We start from the raw sequence: 18,487 nt of genomic DNA, 5'->3' as shown, positions 1-18,487 counted from the left end.
CCCAGGTGGTAGAGGTCACGGGTTTGAAAGGTGCTTCTGAAGGCAAACTAGATTTACGATAACCATAAATCTCTGGAACTCAGTCAGCTTGAGAAGCTGGAAACCCCCTTTACTGCTCTTGTTTTTTGTCGATCAGCTCCAGCATCAGACGCATCCACAAGATACTCAAAGCATTTTATTGTTAGATGTGAGAATCCCCTTCAGTTGTTGGGTCTAAGTGCTGCTTCCTGTGAATATTACAACTTATCATATTCCTAGTGCGGCTATGGGTCAGTACATCACCAATGCAACATATAACTCCGTCCAGTCCTACCAGAAGGCCTGACATTGCCCTCAAAGATTTCTGACACTGATCTGAAGCAGGGTAAATGGTTGCGACGAAACCTCTCAAGGTATAATGAAGGTTCAGAGCATCTTGGATTCCTCATAAAAGGATAATTGCCAAAGAAAATGCTATTTGTATCTAGCTTCACGAAAATTAAACTCTCTTCCATTTTTAAGTGCTCTTCTGCAGACAACATAGCATGAACTTCACATCTAACTGAATTTGTTCACCTGTGCAAGATCTTTGCAAATTCCAATAGATTTATTCAGCGTTGGCACTTGGATAAACTTCAATCACTAACTTGTTGGTTGAGTCACAGGTGAAAGAACCTTTCAATTCAACAGAGTCAATTTTCTTCTACAGGAATTGGTGAGTAACTTTTGAGATTCTAGACAGAAACACTGGCTATCATTTAGTACACACAGAGAGAGAGCATACTGTCCTTAACTTTTCTATGCAACTGTGACAAATTTTAGGCTAATCTTCTTGACTTTCCAGTTCATCTACTTTGCAAATCAGGCACAAGTTGATACAAGCATTCCTGCTGAGGATGAGCAACTCTGGTGCTGGATGGTTCTCCAACTACAGTACAGCAGCAGTAAAAAGCAAAACTGGTGCACCCAAACCTGACTTATCACACTATCATTCCTGAAGAAGGGCTTATGCCCAAAACGTCGATTGTCCTGCTCCTCGGATGCTGCCTGGCCTGCTGTGTTTTTCCAGCATCACATTTTTCAACTAACTTATCACATGTCTAGTTTCCCTTCTGTTATCAGCACTCCAGACGCTTTTGCTCGATTCCCTGGTCTTACCAAAAAAAAAGGCATTGCCACATTAGATACCTTCTACTTCACAGATCCTGTCTTTTGAGCGGTTATTTTGGATTATTTTGTACAAATTTCTTGCTGTGACACTTAGTACACATGGCCACCTGCCTCTTTGGAGATACAATTTCCCCACCTGTGCTTTTTGCTGCTGCACCAATAACAGTTAACCCGGGGAAGTTAATGTACATGTTCCTGCCTCCAGTATATCTAGGACCACCTCCCTGCTTTTCAACTTAACATATTCACTCAGTCATTTTGTTTAGGAAGTGGCCCCCCCAAATTACCAGTCTATATTGCTTCCTCTCCTCAGTTTGCCTGCTCTGTTGAATTGCCTTTAATGTTAAGTTACTCAACTGCCAAGTGATTGGACAGTATTTCATCTAAGTTCAGAAATGCAATTCTGTCTCTCATTAATTCTTCTAAGTTGCTATGCTGTCAGTGCTCTTTACAATTAAAGGCATTAATAGAATTCCCTTGCTGCTGGGCAGGCTTAGCAGATTGAAGTAGGCACAGAATCTTTTCCTTACTTCCTCAACTGTTTTCTAAGTCAATCCCTTTACTGATTAGGGTATCATATGCACAGCCATTATTGGATGCAGTAGTGTACTGACCTGCTCACTGCTCAGAGGTTTGCGAGACACCTTACATATCTCTGGTACCAACTTAGCCATGCTTTTACTTGATTAGGACTTGTAATCTACTGGAAAGTCTCCAGTAATGGCAGAGACTTTCCCATTCTGTTCTTTCATTTCCTGCCACCATATAATATTCTTGAGCTCATCATGCTAAAGAACATTTACAGAGTCTGCTGAAGTAAGGAAAACAGTAACTTTATTTAAGAAGCATTAAAGGAAGCTTCATCTTGCCACAAGACTGCATGAGAACAAGATCATGTGACATTGCATCATTTCCTGTAATGATGCATACTGTGTCTCATTAGCGTACCACATAGATGTCATCCCTTATACTAGAGTTACCACCTGCTTTTATTTCATTTTAAAATTACAAAAATAAAATTTCTAATCAAATATCCTTTTAAATTCAAGTGCCATTGTTAGTGCCAGCTTAATTGCAACCCTTCACCAGACTGTGGGATGCCTATTGCCAAGCCAGAATTGTTCATCTGATTATGTATGATAGAAAAATGGAACAATTGTGCTTGTTCACTTTGTTTAGGTGAATGCACACCTACATGCAAGATGTACACAGGTTTGGAAAAGAACTTCAAATTCTATAGTTCACACGAGTGACAAAACTACTCTCTAGAAGCAAAACCTGGGATTCAAAAAGGTCCACATTGTTTTGTAATCTGGTTCCCGGAGTCCTGATAATGTGTTTTTTCCACCCCTGAAAATACCAATTGTTACATTAGTCTGCACGACAGGTTGTCAGTCTACAGGAAGAATGCGTTAACTCCATAATACTGTCTGAACAAACAGCGTTGTTAGCAATATTATCAGGTCAGTTCAGTGGCACAATCACACTGAATACATGCACAAAGCCAGCCAAAAAATATTGTTTAAAAGTCAATCACTGGCAGAAAGAGAAAAAAAATACTAGTTTCATTATATACAGACAGTTGCTCTATATGAACTACTCAAGTATTTAATAAGTAGAAAAAATGGAAAGGCTTGTAATTAACACACGCTTTTTTTTTGCAGTCTTTTTAGTTAAAGTGTCAAGCACTTTGTGCTTCTTGCTCCAAAACACATTTAAAATTTGTTTCGTTGAATGCGTTGGAGCCTAACCTACTAGGATAGTATTCTTTATTTCCTATTTCTTCAGTACAGCTTTTAAGCTGTGTCATTTTACAAGGAGTTCTGCATAACATTAAAGATGTTCAAAGAACTGTGATAGTGCAATCAGAAGTGGTTGTCTGTTGGAGCAGTCTTTGTGGTTTCAATAGTTCCTGTCTCAGGAGCTTCGAGGAAAAAAGAAGAAAAATAAACAAGAAAATCCCCTCTCTTTGCCCATCCAAAGTGATGTCAGGTTTACAAGCATAGAGGTGAGCTGCAGCCATCCCCTCATGTCTTGCTGTCAACTTCCTATCCACATAAAGTGCTTAACTCCTCCTTGATGGTCAGTTTCCATGGGTTGACATGTATATGATGTAGCAGAAGATGGAAGGCATTTCATGCCTTTGACTGCCTGGTAAAACTTAAAACTACTGTAAATAACTGTGGCTCATTTATCACATCATTAGTGTTTAAAAATGACCGTAAAAGTTTCACTTGGAGAAAGACAACTTGCCAATTTGCCACAGCACAGTACTGTTTATACACAAGTTATTCAGATGGAGCAAAATGTTTCTGAATCAGTTTCCAAGTACCCAGGAGTCCTGTCACAAAAACAGACGAGCTTCAGTTTGACTCCCATTCATATATTAATGCTCTCCAGTGATATAGGTGGCTTTTGAAGCCAAAAGTAGTGAATCTGCCTCATACTTCACCTCTGAGATAAAATGAAATGAAAGAAAATGCTACATCGTTGAGAGGGTTTTCCAGAAGTATTAATCTATATTTATACATAAATTTCCTTTCCTTTGAAACAAGAACTCCTCTTTGGTAACTCTTCAAAACAAAAATCAAACGTTCCTCGTTACGTGGGTTGGTACTGGCGGTGAAAACTAACAGCCTCAGTATGAACAGTTTTCCACAATAGAGATGGGGGGAAGTAAACATTAAAACAAAAAGGGGAAAGGCATCTCCAAGACTGAGCGTGATCCAGGAAAGGTGGTGGTCCCTGCTCTGTTGTGAGTGGTCCATTTCAGAAGGCTAGTTTTCATATAGGGCCACTGTGCCATGGCACAGTGCAGACAGTCTGCGTTCAATGCTGGTCTTGTCTGCAAAACACGTAAAAGAACATATTTACTTTTTAAAAATTAAAGTGACAGCCATGCCTAACAAAACAGAATCCACCTTAATTCTTCACAACATGCTCAATGGTGCTGTTCATTCAGCCATCGAACGGACTCACCCTAGTTGGTAGCTTGCAAGGCTCTCCATTAGCCTCCAGATAGGACAACATGACAACCAAAAATACAAGGCAAGGCATTCTTTGTCATCAATAATGATACTAAGCTGGGACTTCCCCAAATGATGGACTGCAACAATGGCTCAGAATGATTTCTGACAGTTGCACAAAACACTTCCAAATGCCTTTTTTCTATTCTGTATGATGGACACAGCATAATCAATTGCTTTTTGAGGTCTGCTGCTGCAAAAACCTGTGAAAATGTAGGCATCCAGTGTGGTTCCCATTTGCCTTCTGATCAATTCACTCAGGAGGGAGATAGGGAGTGGAGGGGTTGACTGGTGAAGGACATGGAGATTGCTGCATGAAGGTTAGGGAAGTGTGGAATATGAAAGGTGATGTGGTCAAACTAACGCCTTTTACCCCCCACTGCTACAATTGAAGACTCCTATCCATCCTACTCAACAACTCTTGCAACTCCCAAATTTTCATTCTCGAGGCACTAAAATGGGATCACACCCAAAAACAGTTTGGAAAGCACTGCACTAGGCAGCCTGTGGGAAAGGAGATATCAATACCAGCTTAGCTAAGGCAGAAAGTTCACCAATTTACACGATTAAGTATTTAAACAGGTGTCTTGTTCTACAAACTATATAGAAGTTCCTTCTCCTACAGAAAAGAGAACACATTTACCCTCTTCAGATCTTCATTATTTCCATTAACCAACAAATCAGCCCAGAGCTCAGACAAATGGGACTCAAATAACAAGCTGTAATAAAATGTTGAGTTGACAGATTTCATCATTAAATGGTCATTCAAATATTCACCATTCTGGAGGTAAAACAGCAAGGCAACTGTTCATGTCATAACACAACTGAAGTGAACTGCCTGAACTCCATACTCTTTATTTTCCATTTCTTCCTTGCAAAACATTTTGGGGAGATGGCAGAAAGCATGGTGCAGTTATGAAAGTGGAAGCCAGAATTGAAGTATTAACTTGCATGGTCTGGAATGTAGCGTTGGGGAGAATGCAGAGGGAGGGTCTACACGAGGCATTGGAAGGGTCTGCAAATACAATGATCATTTGAATTTGCCACAACAGAGAACAATTTTACCCTTGCACCATTCCACAAAAGTAAGAGCTCTGAGGTTAAACAATCCTAATATCTATATAGTCACCATGGCAGAGATCAGCTAACTCAGCGTGCAGATCAAATCTGGGATCTTCCCAACTTTCAAGGTTTGCTTGTTCTTTACCTAACCGTGCTTAGCCATTACAAAGGACCGAGATCAGCTTTCTAAAATCTCGCATTTGAAGAAAACACAGTATGGAAGACAGGTGGCTAGGTCCAACATTCTGGGTGTGTCCAAAATTGTTGTGATCTTTTGAATCCTTACATTTGTGGATGTTGTCAATATCAGCAGGATCTTGCAGAGTCTTTGTCAAGCCTTCCAATAATAACGCTGCTTTGTGGTACCGATATGTGATGTCCTCTGTTTGCTGGAACATTTCGTCGAGTGCAGCTGATTGCACCTGGAGTTATAACAAAGATATTAATCACAAACTCAGAAAGTTCAATTCACCAAACAATGAGGAACTACACTCATATCACCTAGAAACAGCAAAAAGGGGAACAGTTTATTTTATGTTAACTGCTACTGCTGACGTCACACTTCTTTGAAACTACATAAAAATGTTGGATACCTAATATATAATTACTAATCTGAAAATGACTTGCTCTCCTTTGAGATGACCTTGAACCAACTGGATTGAAACTAAATGCTGGAGATCACATCCATGGATGCTGCCTGACGCGCGGTCATCTCCAGCATTTGTAATTTTTCAGAACAGATTCCAGCATCTGCAGTAATTTGCTCCAACACTGAACCAGTTAGAGCAAGATAGCAGATAAATAAACAGTGAATTCAGGCATCTGTCAATGGGGTAGTAGGCAAACAAGAAACAGCCCCTCCCGTTCCGACATGGGAACTTGCCTTTCAGTCCTCTCCTTCACCCCTTGCCATCCAGGATCATCAGCGTATTGCATGGCCAGTATCTGGCTCAGGATTACCTCACAGTCTGGGACTTCTGGGTTAGACCTCCCCTTACACAAGCAGTGCAGCCAGTCAAAATCTGACTAGTTTAGGACATGCCAGAGAATTAATTCCATACTGAGTCAATACCAAGTAGATGGCAATGTGCACCCCTGGATCACTTCACCTGCTTCCAAACAAAAATCCAGCTAATTCTTAGGAATAAAATGAGTTCAATGAAAGACTGAAATTTGAAGTTACCTTTTATTATTTCCTTTCTAACTTCACTGGGTGAAATGGACAGATTATAGACTCTGCCACAATATCCACCTTGTATGCTATTACTCAATACAAAATATACATCACTGGGGAATTCACACAATGGAAGCAACCAAGTGTTGTAAAATCTATATCGAAAACCCTGCACCTGCATGCATGGAAGGTAGGCATCACCAACATTTGATTCCCATCCCTAATTGCCCTTATGGCAGCAATGGTGAGTTGGTTTCAGCCTTTTTACTCCTTGTGATCTCGGGACACCACAGTGCTGTAAGGGAGTGTGTTCCTGGGACAGTGAAAAAACAGCAATACACTCCCAAGTCAGGACGACGGGGTCTTTGGAGGTGAGTTTGTCATCTGCTACCTGTCCAAGTGAAGGATATTTCCTGTTATCAAATTGTCCCTTAAATTCCTATGACAACATTTATAATTCAACTGATCTTGCTGCAAATAACCATTTGGAGGTAGTGAGAACTGCAGATGCTGGAGAGTCGAGGTGGATAAAGAGTGGAGTTGGAAAAATCACAGCAAGACAAGCAGCATCAGAGGAGGGGAGTTGACGTTTTAGGTCGGAACTTTTCACCAGGACTGGAAGAAACATTGACTCCCCTTCTCCTCTGATGCTGCTTGACCTACTATGCTTTTTCCAGCTCCACTCTTTATCCACTTGCAATTAGCTAAATATTAGCAAAATGGTTTTAAGCTGTCCAACATCAAAGAAGAAATATTATGCTCCTGTCCTCCTACATCCTAAACTGCTGAAAGCATTTTCATTTAATTATAAAACACCAAAATATTAAAAAAAAACAGCAATTAATAATGACAGATGTGCAACTTTAAAAACAGGGCCATCAACTCACAGCCTTCTAACCCTGCTTCAGCTGAACACCACTGTTGGCTTGACTCACCGTTTATAATCCATCAAAACCTCAGCTGATTATTAAAATAAACCAATCTTGCTAGGTTTTGCTAGTCACCTTTACCACTTCACTACAAAAACCAAGTTAGACTATCCTAAGTCAAAATACCCCTCAAAAACCGAGAGATGAGATAATAGTTACCATTTCCACCGCATAGCTGTAGATGAGCTTCTCTGCAGTAACACTGTTGATTTCATCCACAAATCTCTGCTTATCGGAGAAGAAACGATTCAGTTTTTCAGTAAGCTTTTTGCAAAAGGAGATGCAGCACTTGTATCGATCATTCATATTTTTAACAACTGCAAAACAGAAGTCAGGAGGATTACTGTAACACAGGATTACTCTGGAGTACCTTTACAATTCATAACAGTTTACCACATGGCATTAAATGTCTTGTTTAGTGTTTTCTGAGTCTCTCATTGGGAGTGGGGGTCACTTTCAAGGCAAGTACTCATTGCCCATCCCCAACTGCCCTTAAGGGGATGGCAAACAAGTTTCTTGAACTGCTTCAGTGTATGCAGTATGGGTACACCTACATGAGGGAGGCTGTTCTAGGGTTTTCAGCTAGAAGCAGTGAAGGAACAATGTTCCAATTTAGGATGGTGTTTACTTTTGAGGAAAGCTTGCAGTTAGTGGTGCTGCCATGTACTAACTGCCCTTGTCCTTCTAGATGCAGAGATTAGAGGTTTGGAAGATGTGTTTAAATGAGGTTGGACAGTCGATGCAGTGAATCTCTCGACTGGCACACTGCTGCCAGTGGTGAATGGAGTGAATGCTTAGGTTACTGGATGGAGAGTTGAAGAAGTGGCTGCTTTGTTCTAGATGCTATGAAGGTGGAGTGTTGTTGCGGCTGCACTCAGTCATGCAAGTGAAGAATATTCCATCACATCCCCAACTCGTAAATTGTTAATAATTGTAGCTGATAGAGACACTTGTTCAATGTTATAGTAGTGTAGGATGACAACATTATTAACTTATACACAAACATCTGCAAAATTCATAAGTGATGTACAGTTCCAGATATAAAAATTTCAGCTGATAATGCACAAGATTTGACTTTGTGCAAAAACTGGCAATATATTTTGCTTTTTTTTTTGCAGAAAGGCATGTATTGGAAATTAACAATTTTTCTGCATTAAATCCAAATGCAAATGCTGCAAGGTCAGATGAAATATGGGGGAAATGAATGGTTGTACTGTGGCACAAATTCTGAAAGCCACAAATAGCATGTACATAACTAGGTTATTTAGCTTGCATGATATATTCATCCTTCAGTCATGTTGTCATAAGATGATACAGCATCAAGACAGAAAATAAATTAGAACGGCTTCTTACTTCTCTCATCCAACACACCAGAGAGCTAGAAGTTGTAAACATATCCACTCTGAAAATGCACAGTAACTTCATATTATAATTTTATCTTATGTTAACTTGCAGATTGGCCCACAAATTTTTTCTGCCCTTCCCCCCCCCCCCACTTCATGTCTTTATGAAAATGCAGATTTCAATACCTTGCTTAACTGCTGTAGATGGGTTCAGCTTGCCTGACTTAACCTGGTCTTTTGCAAGATGCAAAGAAGATGCCAACAGCTGAGCTCCTTTCATGTATAGTACAAGTTGCTCCACTTGTCTGTAAATAAAACATACAAATAAGTTTTCCATCGAACAGAACAATCCAGTAAGCTGAAACGTCTGCATGCTTCATTGTCAGGAAGAAGCGGAGCTGTGCAAAGACAGCCTATGCAGAGAGAAGCAAGCCTCCTTTACATTATCTCATTATTTGTCTTTTATCTCAAGAGGGTTGGAATATAAAAGCACCGACGTGCTACTGAGACTTTATAAAACTCTAGTTAGGCCCCATTTGAAGGACTGTGTCCAGTTTTGGTCCCCACACCTCAGGAAGGACATACTGGCACTGCAACATGTCCAGCAGAGATTCACACGGATGATCCCTGGAATGGTTGGTCTAACATACGAGGAACGGCTGAGGATCCTGGGATTGTATTCATTGGAGTTTAGAAGATTAAGGGGAAACTTAATAGAAACTTACAAGATAATACATGGCTTGGAAAGGGTGGACGCCAGGAAATTGTTTCTGTTAGGCGAGGAGACTAGGACCTGTGGACGCAGCCTTAGAATTAGAGGGGGTCAATTCAGAACAGAAATGCGGAGATATTTCTTCAGCCAGAGAGTGGAATTCATTGCCGCAGAGTGTAGTGGAGGCCAGGACGCTAAATGTCTTCAAGGCAGAGATTGATAGACTCTTGATGTCACGAGGAATTAAGGGCTACGGGGAGAATGCTGGTAAGTGGAGTTTAAATGCACATCAGCCATGATTGAATGGCGGAGTGGACTCGATGGGCCGAATGGCCTTACTTCCACTCCTATGTCTTTCGGTCTTATCATCACTTCAGCTCCCTGGTAAGGATAAACTTTGGTTTGACCACAAATGAGAAATAATGTGCCTCGTGAGGCTCAACCAAAATTTCCATACCAGCAAGAAAGACAACTAGAAGGATCGATGAACAGAGACAATCCTTTACCACCCAGAAATTAAATAAGGACTGGCAAATTCCTGGGAGTATCTGGGTGGCTGCTCTCCCTTTGGCAAGGAGGCATGTACCTTTTGGGAATGTCATTTTAGGTTTCAATCACCATTTGGAGAGACAAAGTTTTGTTCCAATTCACTCGTATCTACAGATCACTACTGGACAAAAGTCACAACTTCCTTCAACAACAAACACAGAAATTGCTGAAACAAAAATCTAGCACGTCTCACAGCATTTATGGAGCGAAAGCAGAGTTAACATTTTGGGTTCAATGACCCTTCTTCAGGACTGTTTATGGATTTCTGTTTTTATTTCCAATTTCCAGCATCTGTAGTTCTTTGGCTTTTTTTCCCCTTCATAAATGCTGTTCTATGAACCATTGTGCAATAAATACCAAGAGGAATTACCAGGATTTTCATTTGTCACTCAACAGCATCAAAATGGAACAAACTTCACAATATACAAGATAGAAGCAGAGCTGCAACTATGATCAAGAATTTAAGAGAAACTTGGCGCTCTACTGCTGTCAGAACGAACAAAATCATGTAAAGGGCTCAGTAATATTAAGTGTCTTTATACATTGCTAGTGCAGCACTTGTGACATGGAACTGTGTTTTTTGTGAATTTTTTAAAAATCAGAGCAGCCAATTTCAATTGCCAAAACATCTAGATTTTAAAATCGCCCAATTTCCACAGATTTACTGATCTGCAATGCTCCCTCCGACAACAGCCCCAAAAGCCCACTCCAAAGGGTAATTAATACAAATACCAACCCCCACTCCTTGCTGAGACGACTAATCTGATCAACCACAACACTCTCCTGGATTTGGTAGAGAGAGGCAGCAGAGGTGCCTAGGTCCACACTGCCTCCTTTCACCACTGCAATATCCATGATGCATTCTGCAAACGTCAACATTGTGTTCAGGTGTCGCAAGGTATCTGTATGTTCTCTCTGAAATCAAAGAAAGAAAATTATTTTTGTTGCTGGTTTTTTTTGAAACCAAGCTCCCAAGTCATACAGTAATAATTGAACCAACATTACATGACCATAATTTAAGAGCCAAAAGCTGTTAACTCATATTCTCATTCTTTCCGAAAACTCTGTCTGAAAGCAGACCCTTCATGACTATTCACTAAAGTGCAGTGTATGTTTTAAGAACAACAGGTCAGGTGAGGAAGCAGGTCCAACCCTACTTCAGCTAGAGTGAGGATCGAAACCTGTGCTGGTGTTAATCTGATCCACACACTGGTCATCTAGCCACTGAGATAACCAGCAACTCTCAACATGACTATATCAAGGATGGTCAAACTGAATTTTGAAATGATCACTTGTTCTACGCCCAAGGAGAAAGTTCTTAGAAGGAGCGACAAGGGAGATGTTAAAAATGATGGTTTCTTGGATGGACAGTTAAAAACAAGGAGTCAGCTATTTAGGAGAGAGATGAAGAGAAATTTCTTACTCAGACAGCTGTGAATTTTTTTTTGGAATTCCTTACCAGAGACAGCTATGGATGCTCAAAAGTTTTGAGCACATTCAAGACTAACGTCGGTAGTTTTGGTGGGAGAAGGAAGGTGGGGAGGGAAAGAAATCACAGGATATGAGAATAGGGCATTAAGGTGGAACTGAAGTTTCAGATCAACAATGATCACATCAAATGGGGGAGCGGGCTCGAGAGTCCAGCTAATACATCTACTACTTTTGCTCTTAAGCTGGTTTCTCTTTAATTGATTGGAGCCATTTAATATCAAAAAGACCCATTGATAAAGTGAATACCTTGGAGTGGAGGAAGTGGAGATAGGAGCTGGGCCAAGGAAACAGCCAGAATAGGAAAGTGCAAAGATTTTACTGGGACAAAACCAACAAAGAGGTGAATGTGAAAGTAAATGGATCAGCAGAGAGGGAAACATCATGAAAGAAGTGAGGAAATGAGATTTGAAAGCGCTATTATGACATGGGAAAACCATTTTAATGAGTAGGTACTACCTAGAAGAAAGTAGTTGTGGAAATAAAATGCATCTTATACAAATGTAAATTAGGCAGACAGCAGAGATAGCCGTGTTTGCAACTGAGGTTACAGGAGTAGAGAGGCGATCTAGGTTGACAAGATTTGGGAGTCTTTTGGAAATATCAGTGAACACACATGGAGGGAGAGATGAAGAGAACATGGAATTGCAATGAACTCAGAGGACAGAGGGCAACGTGAGTTGTTATACATGTTAAGATTACTAAGCTTGAGAACTTTGTTGGCACAGTGGCTGAAGGAGAATAGTGACGAGGATTTTAAAGGGAAGCCATGGAGCATAGAATTGGGTCAGGTATATAACAGCTGGAGAAGGTGTCGGATGGATAAGAGGAGAAAGGCCGAGGACAAATTTGGTCATAAAAACCAAATGGCTATCATAGTAGTTTAGGTGTAACAAGCAGAAGATATTGCCAAAGGAGTCAATTTTAAAAATAATTTGCAAAATACCCAAAATGAGGTGTGCTTTACATTTGAATCTTGATAAAAATGCTGACAGCAAGGTTACCATAGTAATTCAACTCAGAAACTGCCAGGTTTTTAACAAAACCTGAAAGAAAATAATTCTATTTCATGACGTCTTCACAAGCTAAGACCAAATGTCATTGGCATCCGAATTGAAGAGAATTACAGAGTGCTATATTAAGGGAAAGTTGCACCCATAAAAAAGCTGTCCCCTTGTTTACATTTCAACTCCTCGCTCTTGACCGCACAGAAGCTAATGATGCAATAGCAGCTGATGTGTGTCAAATGGTATATTCATAAACTGTCACATGATGAGCAGGCTTAAACTAAGTTCAGCAGGGGACTTGAAAACAGATTTTGTTGTTTCTAGTAAACAAATTGCTCAAATCTCTCATATATTTAGTTGTATAACACGTCAAGTATTACCTGTTTTACTAAAAACTACTACACAACAGAAAAACCTTCCACTGCATTTGAAAGCCTGCTCACCATCAGCTGTTGCTAAGGAGATTTAAAAATCACAAGACAATCCAGAAAGCAACAGCATGATGCACTGTCTTCTTCCTTCCAGTCTCAAGTAATATGCACTCTTTCAAAGTATACAACTATAAATATAACTTGGGCCATTTCCTGTTATGGTGCAAACGAAATCAACTCGAAAAACAGGTTTGCTAACTGTTGTGGCTCCCCCCATGACACCAATGAAACCAGAGGCCTAAAAGCCCAATTTCCCTCTAACAGCTGCAAATCACAACAAATGGGAATTTGTGAACAATGTCACATGAATTGAAATTCACTTGACAAACAGCTGTTCTCAATTTCAGGAGCCCAGTGATGACACACCCTCATTCTGCAACACTTCACAACAGCAGTTCACTTATCCCTCATTGCTTCATGCAGCACAGTTATTGAGAGCATTCCCAGCCAGGTATGGCACAACGTAAACAGGATGTCACTAGATTGGGGGGTATTTCAGCAAAGCAGCTGAGCCTCTGGAAGGGGTATCTTCTCCTGGAAGCAGAGACAGGAATCTGAACCGATCTCCAAGGGGGCTCACATAATGCGCAGGCCAGCTACAACAGTTTTTACACACTCTAGCTCTGTATGTACCACTGCCAAACATTTAACAGGCACAAGAATCCTGTTGTGGAATTCACATCTCCCCAGTGTCAGAGTCCGTAGAACAAGGAATCATGAGTAACACTGCAGAATTGTTTTGAGAAGCAGTTCTATATTTAGAGATAGGCCAGAGAACGAAGTACACATCAAACTTTGTGACTTTTAAATAAGAGTAAAACATATAGAATATTCCAAAATTTTCAAATTTTTTTGAATGGATATTGAGATTTTGCTGACCTGAATAAAAATAAATTTTCCTTCGTGAACACAGATCTTTCCTGTACCCTGGGTCTTTAGACAGGTGTCCACGGATGGTAGGAAACTAGACTTGAATTCCAGAGATGCAAGCTTGATAATGTACTAAATTTCAGGATCAGAGACTAACTCATACAGATTTGTCCCTCAAGAGATTAAATAGATGCGACAGTGTGTACACAGTCAGGCATTTGGTAGGTGCAATGTCTGTTGAGTGATTGGAATTGATGGCCAGATTCCTGTTCTACGCTTGCTTACATATTAAAATTCAATATCGAGTTTTACTAAAAAGATCAGTTAAATACTTCAGGAATCTCAAAAACAGTCCTTTCTTCAGTTTTCATTTTCTTAAGATGTACAATTTGTTTGAAGAGAATCTCATTGCACTTCACAACATTTAATTGGACATGTAACTTGATTTGGATCCAGATATTGGGCAACAACCAAAAATAAACTGATATTTAATATGAATCAATCTACATGCTGAAGGAATAAAAGGTGTGAACTCACAGGTTGATGACTCATTCACCTGAAGAAAGAAGTGAAAGATTTATTTTACTTTGCACTAGTTACAAGAGCTCACCTCCATTAAGGTCTCTTCTGGCAATTCTGGAGCTTCGAATGTGATAAATCCTTCTAAGCTAGGAGGCGAGGTACCAAACGTCACGTACTTCAAACTGGAAGGACCTTCGGCTCCAGGAGGTGAGGTACCCATGTAAGCACCTGGTGGAGAGCCCATGCAAATTCTTCCGCTGTTGGAGCAGAGAGATCCTAGTGGACTGTTTGAGCCAACTGCAAAGGAAGCAGCAAAGATTAAACAGAAGGAAACCACTGTCCTCACTGTATAATGCATTACTCATGGCTATGAAATAGCAGGAATGATGTAACTTCCAAAGCAGGAGAAATTTAAGTCTGCAGCTTTGTGAGAAGCATTAAAAGGAGCTTATTCCTTCACAATATCACTGTATCAAAATATATGATGACTGAGGATAATCTTCAAATGGCATTGCTGTAATGATTTTGTAGTTATCATGAAATAAAAACTGATCAACCAGTTTAGATGAAGTCTTCTTTGAAGTTAACACTCCTTCCCCAGGTAACCTGCGACTCAGAGTCAAAGATTACAAGCTGACTAACGTCACGTATAATCTTAATTTGTCAGCAGTCAAGTCTTACCTGACATTGTTCTTGTTCTGGTGACCATGTGACTGCTATGGGGAGGGGTGACACTACTTGGTGGTGAACCTACAGTGAACACCACAGTCCTTGGGCTCACTCCTATCACCATGGCAGGGGAACCCATTGTCAAACCAGAAGCACCTGCTGGAGCTGGGCAGAAAAAAAATAAATCATGCAAACAGGAAGAAATAGTGCAAAAGGCGCAGACTGCAAAAGCCACCTCAAAAGGACAGACAAAAAAAAACCCTCACAGAATTCGTAAACACTTAGTGCACTATTTCAATTCTGTATTAAATGAAAATGCATGAACTGACTGGTTTCAAGCAGTATTTTGTACCAAGGTTGTGTGTTATATAACTGGAGGAGGCAAGCGCACTATAAATGTTTCCTGCCAAAATGAGTTTTTAATGCCAGCTGTGCCAGCAAGAACAAACAAACTTAGGGCAAAACATCTCTGGAGGAGGAAAAGAATTAAGATCAATTAAGCTGCTGCAGCACATCTCAGTCATAGTAACTGGCTTCAGTATGTTCATTCTTTTCGATTACAGTTATACTGTAATCTCTCAGTGCTAAGACAAGGGATCAGAATACAAATGGAGGTGAAATATGGTCATTCAGAGACTTGACATGTGCTATACATGTTTAACCAATCTGATTTGCTTCACAAAATCCTGCAAATTTCTCCTCCCTCTCTTACATGGAATCAGTGCCTTCCTCTGCTACGAGAGTTAACTATGTAGTCATGGGTCCTGGGGTACACTGCTCCTCTCCAATATCTTGTTTATTTTGGAGATTGGGCAGTGATTGTCCAGAGGCTATTTAACTGTGGCTGTGAAACCGCAACTGAGATTAAAGTTGTTCTCACCCAGCATTCTTGTGCTGGTAGTAACACCCCACTCCTGACTGCCCACAAACATTGAATGGTTATTCATCTACTGTCTTTGGAAAACTTACAGCAGGAAAATGAAGAGGAAGGTGTGAACAAGTAGCTCCAGGCTGGTATCAGTGGAAATGTGTAAAAGATTACCAGATTGCCCCTCTCATGGAGGGCAGATTACAGAAATGAAAAGACTTAAAAAGGTGGAAACAAACAGTCGAGCTTGTACAGGTCTTACCTTGTTTTCAGTAGACACATGATAACTGAATAGGTACTAAATATAAAACTGAAGTAACAAGCATGAGGACATATTGTAAAGGTTTCCTTGTATCAGCATCACATGCAACCGATAATTTTGTTTACCTGTGTCCATTGGACGTTCCGTATTGAGGCTGTCTGTGCTGCCTTGATATGTCTGTCCTCCAAATGTGGTCTTTATTACCTGATCTGACAATCTTCCTGTACTTACAGATCTATAAAAAATTAAAAATACTTACTTTATAGCCCCAAAAGGACTTTGTTTTAAAACTACGCCAAATTTGGTGATTAAAGTTACTACTGTAAACTATTGTACATATTAAACTATTGCACTTTTCATAAAATACACAAAAAACAAAATCTTTCATTTGTATGGCATCTTTCACACCTGCAGGCTGTCCCATAGCATAAAATGTAAATTAGGAAACACCGGTTTGAAAGCCAATTTGCAAACAGCAATGTCCCACAAACCAATACGACCAAATTAACACGTCAAAACTTTTGCAAAGCATAAGTATTGCCCAGAACTTCTCCTTTGAATAGTACTGTGGAAGCATTTGTCTACCCACAGTCTTTGTTTAATATCTCATTCAAAGGTCAGCATCTCCAACCACACAGCATTCTCAGTCTTCCAACTAGACTTCCAACTTTGAATTGTAAGTATCAACTCCAAGTCAAGACTGTCACCATGATAACTGAAGGGAAGCATACAATAATACCACATGGTAGATACATTGCATTAAGCCCCCTCAATTCAGACACAGGATAAAGCTTACTCTAATCTGCGCTAACAAGTGAGAGTCGCTGCAGTCAGCTCAACCATACTCTGGAACCATACTCTAGTTTCTGCCTAACTCTCGTTGTTGATACAACCAATCCAAATTAAGTATGAACATGGATCACAGAGACAGAGAACAAAACAATTGGTACCTGCCAAAAGTAGTTTTGTTCTCCTCAGAAGCTGTACACTTAGCATTTCCTTGTGGATAATGATAGGTGCAGAATTCCCTAGCCTCCAACACGGCTTTCGACTGCATTGGTGGACTCTCAGTTAATCCCTGCTGTGCAGCCAAGGCAAGCAAATTGGAAGATGCTTGAGTTTTAGGCAGCTTGAGAGGAGCAGTGGTCTATTGTAGCACAAACATAGAAAACTTAAATTCATCTGAAGAGCAATTAACAATTACCCTACCCTCCAAAATTAAGATGTATAATATCTTCAATTCTATGGAAGCAACTAATATTGGCATCACATATTTAAGTACCTTTGTTGGTGATCCAATGATGGTGGGTAGTGGGGTTTTATGCAGCCAATCTGAACTCCGTGGAGACGTTCCCATGTGCTTTGTTGGGGAAGTCCCAAGGCTAACTGGTCTGCTAGGCTGTGGAGAGTGGCTACATCCATACCCTGCTGATGAAGGACAGACTGGGTCCGAGTGCTGCTTACGTAGTTTCTGTTTGCTCTGGTAGATGTCAGTAAGAGTTGGAGCACTCTGGAGTCTGGCACCCAATAAGTGGGATTGAGGAGAAGGTGAGCCTGCAAACAGTAGTATTTTGACTTCAGTTTCAGAAAGATGAGGGAAAGAAATTTCAACATTAACCTCAATCGATATGCCATTCATTAAAGGTAACAACGTGTTTTGCAAGTTACATATCTTCCTTCAAATCTAGTACATTTTACTGTGAAAACATTCACCTTGCTGTAAAAATCAAAATTGTCAATAAATATCAGTAAAAACAGTGAATTGTTCACTATCAAAACTATATCCAGCAAGTTTCCTGAACTACTTTATATGTCAAAAAAAAATCAAAAATGTTCAAAACAAATGACCCAAACAAAATAGATTATAATTATGAGATGGAAAGAGAATACTTAGTACAAACTAAGACAAAAGTGGTGCGATGGAGCATAGTAATTTATTGGCTGCCACTTGAAGAGAGCCATACAAGTAAATATTATACAATCCTAAATAAAAGCCTGAGAATTCTCCTTGTATCCTATTCCTTCTATCAGCAACATCAGCTCACACAATGGTCAGTGCATTTTTTCATTTAATCCATTAAAAAAAATTAGAAATTCTTTGATGTGAAAAATGCCATGGAAAGAAAGGTTTGAAGGAGGTTACGCTGAAATTTTGGTTGAAAATGTGTTGCTGGTTGAAGCACAGCAGGTTAGGCAGCATCCAAGGAATAGGAAATTCGACGTTTCGGGCATAAGCCCTTCATCAGGAATGGGCTTCCTGATGAAGGGCTTATGCCTGAAACGTCGAATTTCCTATTCCTTGGATGCTGCCTAACCTGCTGTGCTTTAACCAGCAACACATTTTCAACTGTGATCTCCAGCATCTGCAGACCTCATTTTTTACGCTGAAATTTTGCCCCATCTTCAAGATTCAATAGTACTTCTCC

The 18,487-nt window shown here is 40.1% G+C and overlaps 1 protein-coding gene across 2 annotated transcripts in view; it reads right to left on the bottom strand.

Annotated features, from left to right (window-relative positions):
* Positions 1–1,966: 1,966 nt before the first annotated feature.
* ulk2 (unc-51 like autophagy activating kinase 2) overlaps positions 1,967–18,487 on the bottom strand; it is a 114,296-nt gene continuing 97,775 nt past the window's right edge. Inside the window, exons 19-28 of one of the 2 annotated variants that reach the window (XM_060848390.1) lie at positions 17,344–17,615; positions 17,012–17,208; positions 16,187–16,296; positions 14,944–15,096; positions 14,351–14,559; positions 10,681–10,859; positions 8,870–8,988; positions 7,500–7,657; positions 5,524–5,659; positions 1,967–3,994 (exon numbers count right to left, since the gene is read on the bottom strand). In XM_060848390.1, the coding sequence (XP_060704373.1) occupies positions 3,927–3,994; positions 5,524–5,659; positions 7,500–7,657; positions 8,870–8,988; positions 10,681–10,859; positions 14,351–14,559; positions 14,944–15,096; positions 16,187–16,296; positions 17,012–17,208; positions 17,344–17,615 (1,601 nt within the window). In that variant the 3' untranslated portion in view covers positions 1,967–3,926. The remainder of the gene's footprint in view (positions 3,995–5,523; positions 5,660–7,499; positions 7,658–8,869; positions 8,989–10,680; positions 10,860–14,350; positions 14,560–14,943; positions 15,097–16,186; positions 16,297–17,011; positions 17,209–17,343; positions 17,616–18,487) is intronic. The other variant, XM_060848391.1, reaches the window with a different exon arrangement.

This window comes from Hemiscyllium ocellatum, chromosome 31 (genome assembly GCF_020745735.1).
Source record: "Hemiscyllium ocellatum isolate sHemOce1 chromosome 31, sHemOce1.pat.X.cur, whole genome shotgun sequence".
NCBI classification, from domain to species: domain Eukaryota; kingdom Metazoa; phylum Chordata; class Chondrichthyes; order Orectolobiformes; family Hemiscylliidae; genus Hemiscyllium; species Hemiscyllium ocellatum.
The sequence above is the reverse complement of the archived record's forward strand: the minus strand, read 5'-3'. Positions and strand labels throughout refer to the sequence as shown.